This window comes from Centruroides vittatus, unplaced genomic scaffold, assembly GCF_030686945.1.
Source record: "Centruroides vittatus isolate TY-2023 unplaced genomic scaffold, ASM3068694v2 contig_1776, whole genome shotgun sequence".
Classification (NCBI taxonomy): Eukaryota; Metazoa; Arthropoda; class Arachnida; order Scorpiones; family Buthidae; genus Centruroides; species Centruroides vittatus.
In genome coordinates, this window is record NW_027121087.1 from 2067185 (window position 1) to 2091995 (window position 24811).

General features: G+C 28.2%; 1 protein-coding gene across 3 annotated transcripts in view; it reads right to left on the bottom strand.

Annotated features, from left to right (window-relative positions):
* LOC136969311 (WD repeat-containing protein 26-like) overlaps positions 1–24811 on the bottom strand; it is a 78772-nt gene that overhangs the window by 41221 nt on the left and 12740 nt on the right. For all 3 annotated transcript variants that reach the window (XM_067263432.1, XM_067263433.1, XM_067263431.1), the window contains 2 exons: positions 17148–17247; positions 7939–7995 (listed from right to left, as the gene is read on the bottom strand). In XM_067263432.1, the coding sequence (XP_067119533.1) occupies positions 7939–7995; positions 17148–17247 (157 nt within the window). The remainder of the gene's footprint in view (positions 1–7938; positions 7996–17147; positions 17248–24811) is intronic.

Here is a 24811-nt window from a genome sequence, read left to right on the forward strand (position 1 = left end):
TACAAAATAGAACTAGTGAAGAAATTAACAAAAATAAATACATAAATGATCTAAAGTAAAAATTTAATTTAAACGGGTATCCTACTAGATTAAATAATAAATGGCAACAAAGAATCGATAACACTATCAAAATAACAGAAGAAAAAGAAAAAATAAAAGTAAAATTCAAATATTTAGGTTTCCTATATATAAAAAATATGTACGAGAAAATAGATAGAAAGATGAAGAAAAATAATATGAAACTCGCCCCAAAATATAAAAATTTATTTTCTAGATTGAGGGCTAAACAAAATACGAGAAAACAAAAACTAAATAGAGGAAATGAAAAATATTGTGTATAAAATACCTTGTACTGTACATGCAAAAGCAAGTTTTTATATAGGCGAGACTAAATGCAAACTTAAAATACATGTTAAAGAGCATATATCTGATTTGAAATATCACCGTCTAAATTCTGTATTCCACAACCACTGCATAATGAATAATTGCAACATTGACAAATCCAATATACAGATCTTACACAAAGAAACGAAGGCATATCATAGAAAGTTTAAAGAGAGTGTAGAGATAATTAAAAATAAACATCAGAATTGTATAAATAGAAATTTAAGTGTTAAAATTTGCAAAAACTGGATAAAAATAACATAAATATGTTAGAGATTACTGGATATTATTGTACATTAATTACAAGTGCTTAATGTTTTTTTATATAACAATTTAGTAATTATAAATATACGGATGTATTTTGGGTGATGATTAATATTATAGAAATTTAAGTTTGTATCCAAAATACTCTATTGCTGCATACCGATATATATGCAAATTGGCAGACTGGATTGTGCTGTTGGGATAGTTATGCGTGAGACCCATCTGAACAAACCACAACACTTATTGTGTAAATCTGTATTATGATTTAAGATATATATCATAGGTAAACTAGTTACCGTTATAATGTGTTTGTAATTTTTATTTGAACATTAATTTTAAACTACTAAATTTCGTCATATTTAAATGTTATGCTGTCAAGCTTGCTACATGTCAAATCAGCTTACTCTTCACTCATTCCATAGAATTGGATATAGTTTACTATGTTTCTTGCCTGTACGTTCATATTTACAATTTTAAGCAAACCGAATTGCGTCGTTGTAACAGATGTATGGGAGCTGTGTCCGTAAATACTACAATAGTATTTGTACAACTTTTGATGACGAATTAGGATATAAATTAAGTTCGTCAAGTTCGAATGTCCTGTCGCCAAGTTCACTACCTGTCAATCCATTACCTTGCTGTGCTGTCTGTAGGTTCATAATTTATACTTTTAAGTTAGCTGAAGAGGGGCAAATGCCCGAAACACAATTTGTAACTAGCGTTCTAACTGAATAAAAAGATGAATAACCTGCCAAGTGTTTGAAAGAAGTCACTTCATTGTGTCAGTATAGAACAAAAAAAAAAAAAAAAAAAAAATTATATGTAGTATGTTAAAATAGTTTTGTTTAAGGTTTGAATATGGCTTCCTAAGAGTCCATACTTGAACATTACTGAAAATGTTTGTCATTAACATCATGACCGATCGTCTGCCAATGAGCAGTTTCCTTCACAAACTGTATCCTAGGCAAAAATTCAGAAAGTTGTAAAAAGTCATTTAATGAAAACAAAAATCAAACATTATTTCTAAAATGTTTGACACTCGTAATCACAGATTGTTGGAAATAATTAACAAAACAAAGATGATGAAAAAATATTAATTATTCATTACATTGAGCTTACTTTTGGATTGTTTTTGTAAAGTATATTTGGTGTTCACAAAATTATGTCCACACTGTATTGTGCATTTTTATGGTTTGCTCAAAACTAAATTACCGTATATCTCGGCAGATAAGACAATAGTTGAATCATAAAAATAGGCCCCTAAAATCTGGGATCGTCTTATAAGACAGATACAAAAAAATTAGATTGAAATTTATTTAATTTAAAACCATTATAAAAGAACGGACAAATCGTAATTATTTACTAGTAGAAACTAGGGTATGTGCACAAAATAGCATAGCCCATACAACGTTTTTGTGAATATCGAAGTCATTACCCGAATGTTTGCAACAATCGCAAGGCAGTGCAAGAAAATAAAATTTGTTCATTCAAAAAATTACAAATAGGACGTAATTCCGTATACGCTACACAGTATTATTACTCAAATGATGATCGCTGATCTAAACTAAATTCACAGGCCGTTGATAGTTTGAGGGGTTGTCTTATAAGACATATATGCTAAAACTATAAAACTTAAACGAAAATTTATACCTCGTCTTATCTGAAGGTCATCTTATCTGCCGAGATATACAGTAAATGTATTTTTTTAAAAGTCCCGTAGCTTATTTAACATTAAATCTAACATCAGAATAAAAATATAATACATTTGCAAAAACTATTTTTACAATGTTGTGTTCACGTTATAACTAACGTAACCATGCGTCCTGTTTTTAAGTAGTCTATCCCATTGTCCCCAAGAACAGCTTTGGGATGCCAAAATGTTCCATTTTCAGAGAGAGAACAACCTGCAGTAACAATTTTGGAAAAAAAGAAGCAAAATATCATCTGACAGTAATGCCTAATAGTGAGGTGATGACAGCATAGCAATACATCTCACACATATGTAAGTCAGAAGCTTGGTAGCTGCTGTGACAGAAGGCACCTGGGCTTATCATATGGTACAAGAGAACCACTGTTTTTGCTCAAGCGATTGTGCTTCTAAGTTAATTCAAACTAGTTTTGAACAGAAATTTAGATATGAAAACAGAAGCTATTATTGTAAATGTGTTAGCACCAATAGTAACAAGTGAATTAAAAGATTGCTTTAGCAAATGCAACTGTGTTACTATATTAACTGATGCTTCAAACCATGGATCCAAAAAAATATTCCCTTTTTATTATTTAAACTGTCTACTAGGACAGACTGTATTACTAGGACTTATTATACAGTGTCCAAGTCCTGCAAAATGAGGAAACGTATCCAGAAAAAAAAAGATCTTTATTGCTGTCCTGATTTACCTGTACACAATTTACACACTATGTTTCGGACCTTTTGGTCCCTTATCAGCAGTTTGCTGCCACCATGTGCTAGAAACAAGATTTAAAAAGTGGTTACAATAATGCTACAATAATTCACCGTACAATAATACTATTAAAATGACTTACATTATTTTGGTTTCTAATAACATTGAAATATAAAAATAAAATAAAAATCCATATTAAGTCTCAGATCCTGTATATATAAATCAACTATTTTAAAAAAAAATACATATTTAAAAAAGAGGGTTGTGAAAACATTTTCCTAAAACCAACATAGAAATGATAATATAGTTATTAATAACAACCCAAAATTAGTATCATTAGATATTAAAAATATGTACCCTACTATAACTAAAGAAGATATTAAAAATTCGTTATTAAGAATAAATGCCCCACAATGGATAATCAAACTATGTTTATTGGTAATAGAAAATAATTATTTCCAGTTTGACAATAAATTTTACATCCAAACCAATGGAATACCGATGAGAACATGCATAGGCCCAAGATTGGCGGAAATATTCAACACAGATTTATGAAAAGATTAGAAACATACATGGTATCCAATTTTATTTATAATATGATGATGATTTTCTATTATCAAATATGATAATACAAACGAATGAGAAAAAAATTTAATATTAGAACAGGCTAACCACATTAAAGAAAATATCCAGTTTGAATTAGAAACAGGAAGACAGAACAGTATTAATTATTTAGATATAACTATAGAAAGGAAGGACGATAAATTAGTTTATAGCAAATATGTCAAGCCTATGCAGATACCAAAAGTTCTTAATTATAAGTCATTTGTACCAAGAAGTATGAAATTGAATATATTTAAAATGTATACAGAAAAAATGGAAATAGAAGAAATAGTCAAAATATTCATATTAAATGATTACCCAAAGACACTACTGGAAAAATGGATACAAAAGAAGATAATGTACAAGGAAAAAAAAACTAACTATTTGTTAAGGATAAATACTTTGTGAAATTAACATATATACCTAAATTTTTTGAAAGGGTTAAGAAAATATTAGCTAATAAAATAAATTTAATACCAGAAAAAAAAGGGACTCAACCAAAGATATATTACAGAAGTAATAAAAAAACAGGAAATAACAGAAGAAAAAGATGTAGTATACTCATTTGATTGTAATTGTAGACCAAGAAAAACATATATAGGAGAAACAAAAAGATAATTGAAAACACATATAAAGGAACACACTCATGGTATTAAAGGTAATTATGCATATTCAGCAGTGGCTAAACACTTCAATACAAATGGATGTGAAATAGATTTAAATACAGTTAAAATAAAAAGAAAAGAAAGCAATAATTATAAAAATCAACTATATGAAAATATGTACATTAAAAGACAAAGCAATAGAATTAACAACTTGGGATAAAAAATCCATCAATCCTGGGACAGTATTATCAACAGGGGTGGCGGGTTGACACATTTATAGAGAAAACGTACTTAGAAATACGATAATGGTCCAGGCAAAGGAAGGTGTTGGATATGTTGGTTTTAGGAAAATGTTTTCACAACTACCCTTTTTAAATATGTATTTTTTAAAATAGTTGATTTATATATACAAGATCGGAGACTTAATGTGGATTTTTATGTTATTATTTTATTTTTTTAAAATAAAATTGTGGCTGACATTATTTAACATTTAATAAATATAAAAATACAGAGCATTCACAAAGATAAAACCTTTGTCATTGCCTTTTCCTTTTGTCATTGCACACCATCAGTAGTCCATCAAAAATTACAAAAATTATGGAGACGACCTTTCTTTATAGGCTACTGCCTCTGCAACAAACATGCAAAAACAGTAAAAAAAAAAGCATTATTGTGATATGGCAAAACACCAGAGAATGTTTTACCAGCATGTTTGTTGCAGAGGCAGTAGCCTATAAAGAAAGGTAGTCTCTGTAATTTTTGTAATTTTTGATGGACTACTGATGGTGTGCAATGACAAAAGCAAAAGGCAACAACAAAGGTTTTATCTTTGTGAATGCTCTGTATTTTTACATTTATTAAATGTTATTTTTATATTTCAATGTTATTAGAGACCAAAATAATGTAAGTCATTTTAATAGTATTATTGTACAGTGAATTATTGTAGCATTATTGTAACCCCTTTTTAAATCTTGTTCTTAGCACATGATGGTGGTAAACCTGCTGATAAAAGACTGAATGGTCCGAAACAGTGTGTAAATGTGTACAGGTAAATCAGGCTCTGGATAATTTTTAGTTCTTATCTGACTTTCCAACAATCTTGGTTTATTACAAAAAGCTTTGACATGCCCATGCAGTTCATGAACAAATTGTCCTTGTTTTTGCAATTTAAGATTCAGTTTGTTAATGTTTCTGGTGACATCTACAAGGAATGCTAAATCACACCCACTCATTGTCTTACTTGGTTAACTGCATTTCCTTTTATGTCCATAAAATCTGCAATGTCTTATCTCAGATCATAAAATCATTTTAACATGTTACATTTACTCAACCACCTCAGTTCACAATAATAAGACACATCTTCATAATCCGAACATAGGTCTACCAAATACTCCTTAAATTGGCAGTGATACGGTAAGTGCACATGACAAAGTTAATACTGGCTACTAAAACTTCCATAACATTTGAGAATTTAATTGATTTTGCAGACAAATTTTGTTTGTGGATAATGCAATGAAAATTTGTTAAATTTTCCAAATAGATCTGTAGATCTATTGCTTTTTCACAAACTATTCCAATAAATCCGTTCTGTGCACCAACCATTGCAGGGGCTCCATCAGTGCCTACGCCAGATAATAAACTCCATTTAAGTCCAAATCTCTCAAAGGTTATATTGACTACTTCAAATATATCTTCACCAGTAGTTGTTCCTTTTAATGACTGGAGCACCAATAATTCTTCTGTGATGTTGAAATCTGCATCAACTCCTCAAATAAATATTGCTAGTTGTGCTGTACTGGAGGCATCGGTTCTGTCATCCAAAGAAATTGAAAATGCTTCCAATCTAACAATCTTCTCTTTTAGACTTTTTTGATATCATCAGTCATAATTTCTATCCATCGGACAACAGTATCTCAACATACAAATATTCTTAAAGTCTTTCTTTTCAAGACTTGCAACATCCATCAGACATTCTTTGATAAAGTCTCCTTCACCAAATGGCTTAGAATGCTTAGTGATTTTTTTGCTTACCACAAAGATGACTTTGACAATGCTGTGGGTACCACATTCTTTGCTTGTTGAACATTTGCTGCTGGGTATCCAAGTTCTTCAACTTCTGTATTTCATCTTTTCATAGTTGGCCATCAACTTTTTGGTGATCCGCATGTCTCAAAGTAAAGTGTCTCTTCAAGTTGTATTCTTTGTTGACGGATATAAATTTGTTGTACATCAAACATACAGGCAAACCTTTATTCAGAATAAAATAATAATCCTCCATTCACATGTCTTGAAATTGACAATTCTTTGCATCTACTTTTCTTTTTTTGACATAATCCCCGACATTGTCCCAAATTTATAAGCAATATTCGAAACTATGAAACAAAACTCTTCTACACTACAGGCCCTGAACAAAGCCCAAGACCAATGCAAGTGCTTAACTGACACATTCACACATGCCCACTAGCAAAAGTGAGAGAGAGACCTTGGTGGGAGAAAACATGGTATGTTTTATACAATTCATATGATGTCAGCTTAATATAAGTTAGTAGAACATGCCATGTTTTCTCCCATCATGAATCAGACAAACTTGCTGAAATAGATTAGGGCCAGATCAAAAGAAGTAGAGAGCTGAATCCAGCCTGCAGGCAGGGGTTGCTCATATGTGCCTTAAACCAAGAGAATTTTGTGGTTTCATTTACTTTGTTGTCCTTGTTGTCTTCTGTTTCGTCAACTTTTTGTAAATTTGTAATGCTTTCAATAATTTCGGCAGTCAGTCAAAATTTCCACAACGGCTTTATTTTCATCTACGTGTAACCACTTAAAATTAAATTAATAAGTGGCTATATGAGAAATGCCATTGGATTGTTCAGATGGCAGCTATGTATGTTGCCAGTAAGGCTTTCTTCAATAGAAGATATTCATCATCACAGAATAGATTGTCATAATGCATAATAGCAGGCCAAGGTTAGGTTTTAATTCTTATTAAAACCTGCAGGAAAAAAAAAATCAGGTAATGCCTTCAAGTGAAAGATGTTCACACTATCTTGTTCAAAAACTGTGGTATACACTCAAACCTGTTTTTGTGTAGTCTATTTTTGTGCGATTTTTTATTTGTGTGATTTTTTGTGCGCGATATATGAATTTCAATCAAATTGGTATACTGCACAAAAATAATTGCACAAAACACATTGCACATATAAAAAAATCGCACAAAAAAGACCGCACAAAAACAGGTTTGAGTGTACACATATTTTAGTCAAAGGAAAGCAGCAGTAGAAGTGTCTAACCCATCTAATCCAATACAAACAAAATGAGTCATTTTCTCAAATCACACTGCTCTTGATTCCATTGGTCAATCTCCTGATGTAAAAACACACACACAGCCACACCCCCAACTTTTGCCTTTATTTTCACCCTGAGTCTTTAGAACACCGTATGTCCAAAATTATTCCAACTCCCTGAATACTAGCCTGCAGGATCAAACAATTTCAGATTGTTGGTTACTTTTCATAGGGTTCCAGATTACTGGCCATTCCGATTAGCAAGCACTAAATTAATGAACTTCTACTGTACAACATGAATACAGAGATAAAAGAAAATACAAGACAAGTCAAAATAATAAACATATGCTGCAAATAAATAATTTAAAAAATCCAAAATCAAATTTAAAACAAACTTACCACTAAAGCTTTAGATGATTCCAAAAGGGGATTTAGATCAAGAAGATCTAATTCTGCCTGAAAAATATATCAAAAATCAATTTCTACTAGAAAATTAATCTTTTTCAAATGATGTACATAGAATTGATAAAATTACAATTAACATTTTAAACAATAATGGACAATTATCAAAAATATTTCATAATTTTTGCTATTTAAGTTTATTCTCATTCCTACAATACCATTATTAGAAATGAAGTTATCTTCCAGTCAATTCTGTTTTATCATCCGTAATTTATTATATCAGACCAATTAAAAATGTGTATAGTACTTTTAGTCTGGAAACATGGATTACATCATATAAAATTAAAGAAGAATCAAAATCATTTCATATAAAAATTTTCAAATTGTTATCTATCCTACCTATATAAAGTATAAAATTTTTCATTTCAAAAGTACTAGTATCTTTCTAAAAACTATTAGTAATTTAAATATTTGAAATTCTAATTTAACCTCTTTAAATTTACTTTATTTATTTAAGAAAAGTTATCAAGAGTAAATAATTGCTGCAAAATTGAACAAAAAAAAAAACTAAGAAAAATTTAGCATTATATATATATATATAGTATTATTAGTACTATATATATATATATATATATATACTAGTGGGTACGCCTGGCGTTGCTCGGGAAAAAGTAACAATAGCAAAGATTAAGATTATTACGTTATAGTCAACCTTACTCGTTTCCACAGAATGCAAGAATTGGGTCCCCCTGTTTCCAGACTAATTATAGAATTTTTAGATGGGTCTAAAAATATGTTCGATTTCCCGCAAAAACGAAAAAAACTGCATCTTGGTCTTGCACATTGCTTTCTCTTAACACTTCCATTGTTACTTAACACTTACATTGTTGATGGAAGACTTAATCCTGTCCCTCTCCCCCGTGGGGAGGAATTTCGAAAAATCCCTTCTTAGTTAGGGTACGTCACAAGAACGCACATTATGTACCAAATTTCAACTTTCAACTCCTAACCGTTTGGGCTCTGCACTGATAATGATAATGATGATGATGATATTATTATTATTATTATTATCATCTCGTCTCGATTATATATATAGATAATGCAAAATTTTTCTTGGTTTGTATACATACTGTATTTTCCCATGTATAAGATGACTTTTTAACCCAGGAAAAATCTTCTCGAAAGTTGGGGGGGGAGTCGGACAGTACTACTATATATATATATATAGTACTGTACTTTCTGGCATATAAGACGACTCCCCTCCCCCAACTTTCAAGAAAATTTTTCCTGGGTTAAAAAGTCATCTCATACATGGGAAAATACAGTATGTATGTATGTATGTACATGTACACACATACACACACTGTATTTTCCCATATATATATATATATATAATGTTATATATTGTTATATATATATTTAAGTGATTAAGAATACACATATTTGTACAGATCTGTAATGTTTTTAAATGGATATTATGCCTATTGTAGCAAAATTGTTTCTTGACAGTTATCACTCAAATTTGAATTTAATGCCTAATTAGTTTCATACTATGATATATGCAAATAATTTACACAAAAGGATTAGTTTTTCAGGATATAAGTCCCATTTTAAATTTGTTTGTTTATTTTATATAATTATTGCAGAGAAACTACTCCATCTGTACAAGTTTTCTCCAGACTACAAACTGTATTTTGCATAAAAATTTCATTGAGTTCAAAAACAAAAAAGACAATTAAAAAATGTATTGATGTTGAATATTATAAAGTATACAATAATAAAAATTATTTCTAACTTTCAGAATTTAAAAATACAAATTTTGAATTAAAAATTATTTTTAATCCAAAAATAGATTTTTTGGCCTCATATCTTAAAAGTTCAGTTCAGACACACACAGTATAAATACACATCAGTTCGGTTTTAAAGCAATTTCAGTGAGAGCGACTAGGACAACTATTTATAGAATCATCCTGTATATAGATTTTGATGGTACAATTCTTTATATTAGTTTAATTAATATAAACAAAAACTAATGTTTTCATTTATATAGTTCCCCTTCTTTTCTATTATATAGAGAGAAACCTCTAATTTATTTAAAGCTATTGATCTGTTTATTTATAGTGTTACATGACAACATGAATATCTAGCTGTACTAAAAATTAAAATAATTCAACATGTTTCCATACTTTAATTCATTTTACCAGCTATTAGGTACAATTAGTTATACATTTTAATTAAATAAATAAATGCATATATTTATTTATGCATTTATTCTTTAATCTTTCTCTTCCTTTGAGAGAGAAAGATTTTTTTGTTTTAAAGTATTTATTTTTAAATGAACACGTTTGACTTTTTACTTGAAAAAATAATTTAATCCAAGGTAATTTAAGTTCAGGTAAGAATAAGAATTTTTAAATTAAAAAAATTACTAAATAGAAGAACCAACTCAATACAGTATTAATAATTATTTCATAAATATTTCTTTTTGCAGGTTTTATATATTATACATCAAACAGTAGTAATTTTAAGTCAGTCAGTCAGGTAACAAAACTTTTAATGGTTTAATAATTAATATTTTTATCTAAAACTAGTTCTCAACCACTAGAACATGAACACTAGGTCAGTAATTGCAAACTTTTATCTCAAAAAGGTGGTCAAAATTGAACTCAAAATTCGTAATGCCAAATTATGGGGCAAATATTTAATTTAATTAATTAAAAAAATAAAAAAAATGCTTACAAATTTTACTTTATTTTTTTTAAATATAGATTAGAAAGTTAAACTATGTAGGTGAAAAGAAAATAATAATAATGTGATAAGAAATATTTTGTTTAATGAGAAATTTGTTTAATTTTTCTATCTGAGGTTCCTAATTAAAAAGCTTTCATGACAGCTTTAGGATCCTGCTTTCACACTAAATATGCAAAGTTTTGAAATCTATGAAATATTTTTATAATTTATAAAAACCCAATACTTTCTAAACATTCAATGCAAGTACCTTAAAATTGTCATGTTGGTTTGATATTATTGTTCTAAGACAAGAATAGAAACCCTAAATCTGCTTGCTAAAGTAGGCATATTGAACTTGTAAAAAAGTGTGCGCGCTGAAGCTTTAGAGTTCAGAGCTCAAACAATTAGTTTTAAAGAAATCAAGTAAATATAATTTAATTACAATAAATTTAAGAAAAAATAATTTCATATGATATGTTGTCTGCCAGGCAAATTCTTCCAGTATGCTACTTCAGGAACATGTGCCATAGGTTCTTCATCCCTGCCGTAGGAAGTTGCAGAAAGGTCTCATCAATTGAACATTTAAAATTTATTCAAAAAGAAATAGGAAATGATATATTTAGAGAGAGACAGAAAAAATTCAGATTATTAAATATAAATTTTTTCTTTATTTCATTATTAAATCTGTTTTTAACTTTTTCAATGAATGATTCAAGACTAGTTAGACTGATGAAAGACTTGCTAGACGATTTCCTCTCCCTTGTTTTTGTTATTTCATAACTTGCATTTAATCAGAACCACTACAGAACAAGGCAACTAACCATGGCTTTGGAGCAGGAGACCTGATCATGGATCTGGCTCTAGCCAGTCCAGATGACTTTTCTGGGTCTGACTCAACATTTAAATCTTTAAGTACAATTGTTCAAGATAAAATGTGTTGAAAAATGTACTTCTATTTTTCATTAATTTATTTATAATAATCTGTTTATACTGCTTTATATATTTCTATTATTTATATAATATTTATATCTTTTGATCATATATATATAATATTTTTTAGCATTATTCTCAGGTATATCAAATTATAATTACAATGATATTCTCTGTACAACAAATCTAAATTGTGTGTTATAATGCTATGATAGTGTACATTTATATCCAAACTTTCAAAATAAACATTCCTTAATGGTACAGTGGTAATTGAGAAACTGCATATGACCTAAAATAAAACATTTTTATTGTTATATATAAATGTATTGATGCAATTCTGAGAAAGTTATTTTATTAATTTGCATGTATTTTGTAAAACAACTAGACGATTTCCTCTCCCAAAATAAAACCTTAAAAATTTTCCATAAATGCAGCCTTAATTTTGCTAATAGTGTAGATGAAAAGAGCATAAAAATCACATTATATTGTAACAATATACAGGTGAATCTGTCCATCAAATGTCACAACAAAAAGGAAAAAAAATTCAAAATAGACAGGTTGAGATATAGAAGTTTCTACACAGTAAACAGTAATAGATTTAATTGGGGTATGGTATATTATTATTATTAATAAAATAGCAAGTACAGTACATACCTGTATTAGGTGTAAATAAAACATTTGACATACATTAAAAGAAATAGTTTGTCAATAGTATCCGACTTTCTTCAACCAATTAGACACAAGCCAAAATCATAGCCAATCAGAGAAAAGCAGCATTAATTGCAACTACATAATGTGTTACAACAGATGTTTCTCAACTACAGTTTATGCTATCATAATATAGTTGCTAAACTTCAAAGTTTTAATTGACACTTCAGTCCATAATTTGAGATAGAGATTTTGGGAGAAAATTACTTGAGATAAATATGGAAAATATTAAATTTAGACTGAAAATGCAGGAAAAAAAATTGAAACAAAGAAGTTTGAGATACAGATTCAACTGAACCAGAATTAGCAATATATAATATATACAATACATATCAGTATTATACTATGTGTTTATATAATATGTACTGTACAAGTAAATCCCTTCTTATTGCTTTTTAAGTTTAATGTTTTATATAAAATGAAAAAATTAAATATAAATAATAAGTTAGTGAAAAATATTATATAAATATTTTATACATCAATTTAATTTGTCTCAGTCTTTCTACCTCAGGAAAGAAATTTAAAAGCTCTTACTTTATAATTTAAATTCACATTCATCACAATTCAAATTACATACTAGGAAGAAAAACTAACAAAAAATATTTATATGACGACTCAAGCTTCACAAAAAAAATTAAAAACTACTAAAAATATTGACTATTATTGATATTTTTTAAAAGTAAAAAAATTATTATTATTTAAAATATAAAATAAGTTAGTTAAAATAAGTAAAAAATTAATTTATAAGGATACGCCAGGGATATACATCTGACACAATACTGAAGAGAAGTTCTTACAAAACTTTCGATTAGATTCACAAAATTTTTACTTTCTTGGCTGTTATATAATAGAAGGAAAATATAACAATCAGTAAAAAAAAGGACCCCCAAGATTTTTATATTTTTCGACTCAGGACCTCAAAATGTCAAGAATTGCAAAAAATAAAAATCAGCTGTGTTTGTGTGCGCATGTGTTTTTTCTACTTGCTCTGCCTTCTGTTGAAAATTTTTGAAATTTTGCAGGAATGTTTCTAGATTTTCAGGAAAAATTGGATCATTGATCCTGGAGATATTAAGGGGATGAGCCATTTCTTGAAAAGTTTCCAATTTATGAAATATTTTACATAAAAATTAAATGTATTTGTTCTGAAAATTTTTTTCAAAGATCCCAATATTAACAGATTTTGAAGTTTTCTTAAATAACTTTTGATACTCTTCACTCAATTGGTTTATTCTATTTTATTAATATATACATATTATAAAAAAAATTGATATTTCCCCTATCCCAGGTCTGGGGTAAAACTATAAATAAAAATCTATTTTTTTCACAAAATTCTTTGAGATGAAAATTTAGGATTAACAAAAAAATACTTATCAAAATTAGACAATCATCTTGTTGAAGATGTAGAGAGGGCAATATTTTTAAAATAGTTACTTGTAAAATGGGGGCCATTTAATCCTTTGTGTTAGTCTTAAGACTTAGGAAAAAGGTAATGATAGCGATTATTAAGGATAAAAATAAAATTCCATAAAAATCCAGCAATAAACACAGCCAGATTTTTAAATAAATGCAAAGTGAAAAGCTCAAAACATTCTAGAGAAAAGCTGAAGAAAGTAACACCCAAGAAAAAAGAAAGCTGAAATTGAAAATTTTTAAAGAATATATGGCTCCAAAAGAAAAAAACTGAAAGCTTCAATTAGCTCTGGCTCCAAAGCCCTGCAACTAACAAATATATAGTATTATAAAAAGTAATATTTCAGATATTAATTCCAAATATTAATTTTTAATAGCTGACTAAAACTTGTCTGAAGTCTTTAATGATGTAAGTACTCTGCAGTTTCAAAGGATTTAATATTTTACCTTTTTCTGAAATAGTCACCTTCAGAATCAAATGAAATGTTTTTTTTTTTAAATAGGAAGTTTCATTAATGGTAGACCAGTTTTTTTATATATAGCTTAATATTAAGTATTATTTTTTTACCAATTTCAATGAATCACCATCATATACAAAAAAACTTCAAAAATTTCTTTCATCCATATTTTAAAAAATTACATGTAAAAAAAATTAGAATTTTAGTCGATGAAAGTCATGGTACTAACGTAGATTGTTAGGCAAAGTCATTAGCTGTAAGAAAAAGTTTAGGAAATGTTGGCTTAAACCAATAGATTTTTTATACAAAACTATTTACACTTGTATAGTCACTATCATAAGTATATATAATCAAAGTTAAAATATTTTATGAATAAATGTACATAGTGTGTAACAAAAATATTAAAACAGTCGTAATTAACAATATTTTAAAAATTTGTGACAATAGGTACTTGTAGGTATTGTCACAAATATTGTAACAATAAAATCACTATTTAAAATCATTTTATTTGTGTGTGTTATGCAGAACTGCTGCAAGTTCAACATTTATTTTGTCATTCTGTTCAGAACATATACTAAAATAACCATTAGGACAATTTCAAATTATAAACAGTTTATAAGCTAGTAGTGGTTCTTTAAATTTAATATCAAAGAATCAGACCACTGTTCAACTAAACAGGGTAATCCATTTTAATCAATTCCCTAGAATAACTTGAAAAATACACATCTTAAAAACAGTTATCATCATTGGTTTAATGAATAAGTGGGCCACAAGATAGTGCTACAATAAACAAAAAATGGGATCAATTTCATTTTCTTAAATGGGAACCTCCATTCTTTATTGCATATTATGACTACATAAAATATTTCAGATAAAAGTTTCTTCCCCTCTAAGATAGTTATGAGCATTTGAACTTTTACACAGCCACCACATTGTGTGCATCTATGGATACTCTGAAGGTTCACTGAAGCAAGAAGAAAAACGACTTGGAATGGCCTTTAGTCAAACTTGATTTCACCTGACTTATTTGTGGGGATATTTAAAGAATTATGTCTGAACAGGGACCAACTAGAGAAGATTTGATCAAAAACATTCAAAAAGATTGTAAAAACATACCAAAGTAACATGTTACTAAAAAAAGATAGTTCCGGTAGAAAATTGACTTATGTATTCAGAAAAATAGAGATGTTTCTGATCATCATTTGTAATGGAAGAAAACAGAGGCAGGAGAACTCATGTTAATTAAGCACTCTGCTAAAAGTATAACTTGAAAAAATGTCTTCAAAAAAATTTAAGGTGACCTTCAGCTTGAGGACAAATTTTAAAGATAAATAAAAATCAATCTATTTATCACAAGCTTGATGGCTTTAACACACCAAAAAGTTTTTGTATCAGTTCATAATTTGAAGAAAAAAAAGAATTATTTCATCAAATATTAGTTTCCTAATAATTTTTCTTCCTACTTTCAATGAATGCAACAGTTATTCAGACTTATATATGTGCAGTGTGGCAGCAATGTAAAAGTTCAAATGCTCATAACTTAAACAAATAAACATTAACGAAACCCGATAATATAAGTAACAACACACCCAACAGCCGTAAGTGAACGGGCTAATTTTAGTAGCACCATCTCTTGCTCAAACTAATAATTAGAATAATTTAATTTAGAATAAACTGGAAGAAAAGAATCGGGAGAAAAGAATACTTATATTATTGGGTTTCGTTGGTGTTTATTTGTTTATCGTTACCTGGCTGGGGCTTCTGTTGGCCGACTGAGTTGCCTGTGTGGATGTTGCAGGCCGTGGGCACGGATGTGTCCCCAGTCGGGACTCGTATATGCTGGAAAAGGAGATTGGAACGAAGGTCCGGGTAGCGTAACTGGCAACGTGTCCGCACGGCAAGCAGGAGTTGCGGGTTCGAGTCCCGCTTCGGGCCGATTCTTTTCTTCCAGTTTATTCTAAATTAAATTATTCTAATTATTAGTTTGTGCAAGAGATGGCGCTACTAAAATTAACCCGTTCACTTACGGCTGTTGGATGTGTTGTTGCTCATAACTTCTGATTAGATAAGTAAATCTTTCAGAAAAATGTTTGATTCTTTTACATATGAAATCATGATATGAAATAAAAAAAGTTTCCAATTAAGAAAATGCAATTGGCACCATTTTCTTAATTGGGAACCCCAACTGTAGTGCCATCTGTGTTGAAAATCAAGTGCCATGATTGAAAAAATTAAGATTAAATCCATTGAAAAACAAGTAAATTTACAAAAGCTGAGTAGATGCTCAAATTCAGTAGACTGCATACTGTAATCACAGATGATATCAAAATTAGCAGGTCCAAAAATAAAGGTTATAATATATTATAAAATCTTTTCTTATTGTAATAACAATAACTGAATTCCGATTATCTTCAGGTAAATAGAAGCTGCTAGCAGCTTCTATTTACCTGAAGATAAACAGAACAGCTTCAACACAATAATATCACATTATCAGCCATCATTAATTTAAAACACTTGCTAAGGTTGATAACAATTTTACATGTTATTTGCACACAATACAGCAATTTAAACTACTGGTATTTTAAACAAGCTGTGGTTTAAGCTGGTAGCAGACAAATATTACTGGATGAATTATTAATTAATTATTAGCAACAATTTATTAATTCTTCAAGTTATATTAAATTAAAAATGTATATGTCTTTTTAATGTCCAAGCCAATAAAACTAGAATTTCCTCTAATCGTAGTCATAGTTACCAGACAACATTATCAGTCTAGGTGAGTCCCAAAGTTATTACAATAGGCTAAATCTACTGTATCTAAAACAAATGTTGAGACCAAAAAAAACAGAGCACAGTAAAAAACAACATTCATTCCTTCCTAATAAATTACTCTTTACACACAAATTCTATATTTTTTAGCTTATAAACTAAAATCATTTCAAAATTATTATATAAAAATAAACTTACCTTTTCCCATTCACCTTCAAGAACGTGCACTTGAAATTTAACAGCTGCTGGATGATCAAGTCGACAGCCAGATTCTTGCATTAATTGTTCAGCTGTTTGACTAAACAAACATTTAATTTTAATTAATTTTTAAATATTTTAATCATCTTCAATAATAAATATGATTTATTTCAAATCATACATTAATTTCTCAAATTTAAGACAAGATAAATTTTTCTTGGTTAGTATAAATAGATTTAAGTCTATTCCTACTAAAAACTCACATAAACAAAACAATCAGCAGCTTTAAACTACGTAAGTATAAAAAAAATAAATCAAGTGTAATTATGAAAATGATACAAGTTTGTTAAATTCTATTCAGAGGTAAACAATGCAGATCAAACTCCTAAAAATGTCATTTAAAACTGTGTTTCTCAACCAGAAGCCACAGACCAAAAATCAATTTTTGAAGAGCCAAACAAACTCTAGGGGAACCACAGTCAGAATAAAATATTAAAATTACGTGAAAATGATTAAACTTCAATTTAGCATCACTTGTTCACCTTTAAAATTGGAATAAAATTGAATGTGGAGCTAAACTTAAACTTATTTAAAATTAATAATACTGTATGCATGCAAGCTTTGAATTTGAAAGTTACTTGATTTATCATCAATAATGTCACCTCTAATGCAAAATGTATCAAAATGCACTACTCTAATGGGGGCCCACAGGAAAATATTAAGCTCAAAATGGGCCAAAGATCAAAAAAAGGTTGAGAAACACTGATTTAAACTATCTTGATACCAATATATAAAAAAGTTCACACATTCTTAATATTAAAAAAAAGGAATGTATTATATTAAACACATTAATATTTCAAGACATGACAAGTACGGTAGAGCGTCGTTTATCCGAAAGCTTTCCAGTCGAATCTGTGTCGTGCTTTCGTGAGTTTTTGATACTAGATTAACTTCTAAAGTATAATTTTTATGTTTTTATATTTTTCAATATATTTATTTTGTTTGTACAAAATAAAGAAATAATTTTTAACAATACAATAGCCTTGATTATTATTATAAAAATTTTCGTTAGGCTTAAAATCGGCGAAAATTCAACACAAAGCGACACGCAATGGAGAAAAATTTCAACATCGGACAGGTTAATATATTTTTTCGTATATAATCGGTTATCCGAACAACCCCAGTCCTCAATTGATTCGGATAAATGACGCTCTACTGTATGTATAAATTTTTTCACATCAATTTTTAAGAATTATAAATTTCATCTGAATAAGGTATAAAATTTTATGAATGTACTTTAGCTTTTTACATAAATTTAATTCAGATTCAATAAGTAATTCAGACTGTTTTATTAAAAGAAATAAAAATAGACATAATAATCTTTGATTAAAATAAAGTTCTAAGAAATTTAAAATGTATTTCATAGAAGTCTATGTATTATAATTATTCAAATAATTCAATGAACATATACAATTCAGAAACCACAATGGAAAGTTGAGAGCTTATATTTTAAAATTTCAATATAGAAACCATAGCATTAGCATTTACCATGTGTATTCTATATACTAAAGTATAATTCAAAAGATTCAGCAACAAATATACAAATAAAATGCCTTAAAATAAAAATAAAAGGCTAACAACATCTTAAAAATTTATACTATGAAAATATAAAATGCATTTAACAAAACAATTATCTAAATATGTTAGCCATGTACAAAATTTCTGACAGTATAGTAGCTGTCAAATATTGAAAAACAAAAAAAAGGCATTTGCAAATTTCAGCTATTTGCATATCATTAGATATAGATAATTACAAGTTTTATGGATGTGACCATTTATTTTTTTTATTAAGTCAAGTGAATGTGGTAACAAGCGCATTCCATTTTTGGCAGTCATGTGGAATTAAATCAAGCATTTCCAATTAAGAATATTTCTGTAAAGAAGGATCTATGAAAAAATAAAAATCTAAAAAGGTATTTCATTTTCATTTCTAGCAGCCTTAGAATTTCAGATATGCAGATTAGGACAGCCCAATGTACAGTACAGTACAAACTAAAAATTATTATTTCATACATAAAGACAAAAGTAATTTAATGACCTAAAAAGTTAATCATTAAGCAAATGATTTTTATGGATCCTTGTGGAAATATAGCCTATTCAAAAACATTCTATCAGTGATTCTTAACCAGGGGTCTGTGGACTTACATTAAGATAATTGATTTTTACCTTTTGTTATTATGTGAAACTTAATTATTGTATTAGGAGAGAAGCCTATATAACACTATCATATGGTTTTTATTCATATGTATATGTATTTCTATATAACTGGTTCCTTTTGTAATTTTATATTATGCATTTGAAAACAATTATTCCAAGGAGTCCATGACCTTCACCTGATTATAAAAAGGGGTCCATGGAACAAAACAAAACAGAAAAAACAGGTTATGAACCCCTGATCTAGATAAAGTTATTCACATTAATTTCAGGAAAATTCTCTTTTATATTAGACAAATTTAAAATTTTACTTTAAAATTATTTCTGTCGATAAAAATAGTCAGTCTTGAATAAAAATTTTTGACCAATATAATGTAATATTCATTGTTGTGATAATACAGTGAACTCCTGTATAATGTCCCTATAACACGATAAAGAAATTGCAACCACAGTAGTACTCATACAAAATTCTAATTTTGTTGTCCAGGAGGTATACATTTTCTTTAACTTCAAAATTGTCTGAAATGCATGTCTCAATAACACAATTTCCTATGATGCAGAATATATAAAAGTTTACTATATTATTAATTATTACTACAGAAGAGTTCTGTACAGTGCAGGAGATATTCCTGCACTGTACAGAACTCTTCTGTAGTAATAATTAATAATATAATAAACTTTTATATATATATTCCTATAATAATTTGTTTAGAAAATCTAAAACATCATCGATTTAAAAAAAACAGTTATAAAATGATTTCAGATGCTCAAAAATCATCCTACAACTGTTTTTTCTTTTTAAATATTATTTTGCCAAATGAACCAAAGTCTTTAGAAATATTGTGAATAATATTTTGCTCAAACATTTTTTAGCAGTATTTGATGAAATTAATGTACACACTGTATACATATAAGTATTATGTTTGATGATAACTGCAAACTAATTATACATAAAAGTATAATTAGTTTGCAGTTGGTGGTAGCAGTAAAATAAATGGTTGATATTTATGAACATTTGAAATAAAGTCTAACCTTTGTGAAGAACTTGTGTAAAATACTCTACAAGTTTTGATAGAAAGAAATATATTTAATGAGTTTGAAAACTGTTCAGAAGAATTTTAGTAAAAACTGATAAACCCATGTATATCAAAGCAGTGTAATATAATAAACTTCAGACTTATGAAAGAAAAGACATACAATAGTTAACCTCTAATGTAGGGGACACATTCTTCATTACAAAAGAGAATTGTGATAAAACAATAAAACTATTATTTTTATTGTTAAGTGTTTTTTCACTTTATTCTATACAAGCTGCATTTTGAAATTTATGTATTAATCTACTGTTTTATAAGGACTGCCATAGGATTTTACTACATTATACAAGCATTGTTAAATTGCATTAATAAATATAAAATTTAGAGAGGGAAAAATTATGATAAAACTACAAATTATTAAATTTATTTTTCATCTTCATACAAAATGATTTTTAAATCAACTAAAAGTTCATTAATGCAGTAAACCTTAAAATTATGTGAAAAGTACTCAAATGTAAATTTAACTGAATTAAAACAGTTTACTTCAAAATTTAAAATGAAAAAAAAAAAAAAAACTTACCACCACTCCTTCAATGAATATAATAAAATTAATGTGTAAGATTCTTATTAATTACTGTATTATTTTCATAACCAAATGGTTACATATTGAAAACAAAGTCATTTTTATTAAAGGCAGCAATTTGTTTAACTCAGTTAATTGTATTGTAATTGGTCTGTATGTAAAAAGAAAAATTACATAATAATTGGCCTCTAGCCAGTTATTAGTACCACTAAACTTTTTTATATACTACAGACTCTGTTAAATTGATTTTCTGTGCATGTCCTTATATACTATATTTATTTTGTAACATTTTAATAAATCATGTATTGCTTAAATATGTAATTTTACATAACAAAAGTGGAAAAATACTACATAATAAAAGCACAAATTCCTCATAAACAAACTGACTTTTTATTGCAAGAATATCAAATGATCTAGTGTTGAGTTCAAATAAGTTATTGTCTTGATGAGTCATAACATCATTTACCTAAAGTTTAATTTAATGCATCAGCAATATGTATTCATTTTATAAAAGTATTCATAAACTATAAAATTGTTGTTTGTTTATTTAAAACTTTTTAATTCCAACATTATTTCTGGAATACCATTTTTTAAATATAAAAATTCAACAGTACTTAATGCATTATAAATTTAAAATAGCATATGTTTGTTTAAAATAAAAGTAAAATTTATATTTTTCTGTAAGATGCAAGTGAACTTTCTGATGATATTTTTTTTTTATTCTTCTTTTTGTTTTAAAAAAAATTTAAGAACATTTCAAGCAGCTGAATCAGAAAGAAAGAGGAAAAAAAAATACAAGTGAAATAGTTAAATAAAACTCAAAATATGCATGTATTTTTTTTCATTTTAAATAAAAATTAATTTTTTTTTCCTTTATAAATTCAAGTAAGAAGAATGAACAAAAAGGTGAATCAATCAATATAATGCTTCAATTCAAAAAATTTGTTGGCTTCAAATACACAGTAAGTATAAATGTTCCTTTATAAGGACAAAAGAGTTTCTTCCTATATATATCAGACAGCTTGAATTAAAAAGTTTCCTAATTCATGACATGTGTTTATACACATGCATACAAGCACAATTTCTATTTTAAATGTGCATTAAAATCATAAAATTATTAAATGATTTTCAAATTAAAGAAATCAAATAACAAAATTAGGGACATTTATTCAAGTTTAAAAAAATCTTTTGGTATTGTTGAATAGTAAAATAACTGTATATTCACATTTATTTAAATTTTTTTCTATACATATTATATACCTTATTTCCAATAACAACAGGTTTCTTATCTAGTAAAAACTGAATTTATTGTTATACAACTAACATCGTAGTTTCATGTGTAAAAAAAAATATATCGAACATAAAATGTACTGTACTTTCATATTTTTTACAGAAAATATTTTGCCCAAATCACCAATTTTTTGTTTTTTGGATGTATCCATAAATCATTTATCAAAACACTAATTTGTCAATTTACTTTTGTACTATTTTGTCCATTAGAATATATTAAACAGAAAAGATGGAAGTCTAGATATTACGTGCTATTAAATAATAATTTTGAGTAAAATAACTGAATTTCATTAAGAATTTCAAGAAATGTATTAAATTGTCAGAAAGATCTTACTCTCATTTATTCTACTAAATACAAAAAAAAATTGTTAAATACACATTCATGTATGATGTTGACTATTCAATATATGATTATCTTCTAAAATAAATAATATGTATGTATTCTGCTAGAGATATGAAGTGAAGTATATATCCTCATTTTGGACCAGATATCTACAATGTTTTTTGCTTACGTGGTAAATGTACACCAGTGTATTGATATTGTCATTTCAAATTTTAAAAATGGCAATTCATTAATTTGAAAACTATTAAACATATAATACATTTTAGATAGTAGTCTCATTAATGTGAGGCTTCCAATCAAGATCATAACCAATTTCAGAAGTTGAAGAAATGATTGTTAATAAAAATTTACCTGTATTTGATAATTAGTTATACTTTAGGATATACAGGCTGTTTCAAAACTATATGTCAGAAATGTGAAGGCAGGTAGAGGGAACTAAATAAGCAGATTTCTTAAATGAATGTGGGTGAGGAAATGCAGCGATGAAGTGCTAGCACATAAGGCAGTATTAACAACAGGTAAGTGAAAAGACAAGTAAAGACAAAGGAAAGCAACAAGTTTATAACAGCTGCTTGAAAGAATGACCACCAACAGCAATACAAGATTCACAGTGGCAGCATATGGATTGGAATACATTAGTGAAAATGTCAGGCATGTCACGTACATTTCCAGCAACAACACACAATTGGGCAACCAGATCTTCACACATTAAGGGACTATCATACACCACGCTCTTAATGTGACCCAAAAAGAAGAATTCCAAGAACGTCAAATCTGGGGAGCGCAGTGGCCAAGGAACAGGTCCACCCTGTCCTATCCAATGCTGGCCGTAGACAGCATCCAGATGATTCCTGACGAATGGAGTGGCTGCTCACTTCAGCAGCCACTCCATTTCCTTGCACAGCCCCATACATGAAATGCATGTTGGCAAACTCTGTATTGGTGTAACAATGCATGTTGCTGAAAATCTATGTGGGAAATGACAATTCAAGCCAGTGAAACGCTTTCATCCACCGAACTCAACAGCACCCTCTCACTGCATTTCCGCACCCACATTCATTTACGAAATCTGCCTATTTAGGACCCCTCTACCTGCCTTTACATTTCTGATATAGTTTTGAAACACCCTGTATTTTAGCTGATTAGCTTAAGAGAAGCAATATTAAAGACAAAATACTACAATAATATAAATAATATTAGCTAAGATTTAAATTATATTCTACAACTATATTATAAGCTGAATATATTATATTAATGAAATGATCAACAACAACTAAATTCATAAATTACTCCATTTCATTACTTTGCTGAACTGATAAAAATCCAAACAAAATGGTTTTATCCTGTTCATCCTATCAAAACTCCATAATACAGGTGCTTCCCTTCTTACAAACATCTTAGGTTCCAGACACTTTGTCTTAAGTTGAAAACTAACTGACAAATTACATTTCTACATGGACTAACCACTTATTGTTAGGGTTTGATCCTTCAATGTACTTAATAGAATATACTACATTCATTTGCCCACTTGCTACTGATTAGTAGCAGGTGTTTCAAATGCAGTGTTCTTCATCTAATGTACTTAGGTTTTATAATGTCAAATTTAGTTTCCATAGTAACAGAGTGATACTTCCTGCATTTATCTCCACTGCTAGATTTACTCTGTGTTTTATGATTAGTGCTTCAAAAATTATCCAAAAGTTTATAAAAATTGCAAAACAATAGTAAAAAAACAGTTGTTACTCTAATATCAACTTCAATGCCACTTCACAAGTGACAATGGGCCCTCAAAATTGACACAAAAATGAAAAATGACAATATGCAATAGAAATAAGCCCACATTAATTATTTATTAAAAATTTATTTATTTATTACTGGCCAAGTACAGTCTTCAACACCACTCCTTAAGTGACAAGAAAACTTCAAAATCCACATAAAATTTAAATTTTAGATGTATGGTCATATCATTCATAAATCTGAAAATTTAAGTTGACTATAAGTAGAGAAGCACACGTAAAAAGAAAAAAGGAATCTTTGGTTATCCACGTTAACTGGACAAATGTCCCGTGTACTGTACATACAAATATTTGCATATGCTTAGGTGAGTGTAGGTAAAAATATAAAATTAATCAATTTATGGAAAAAAATTAAAAAAATATCACAATTTGATTTCCATTAAAACTATAAAAATGGCTATACA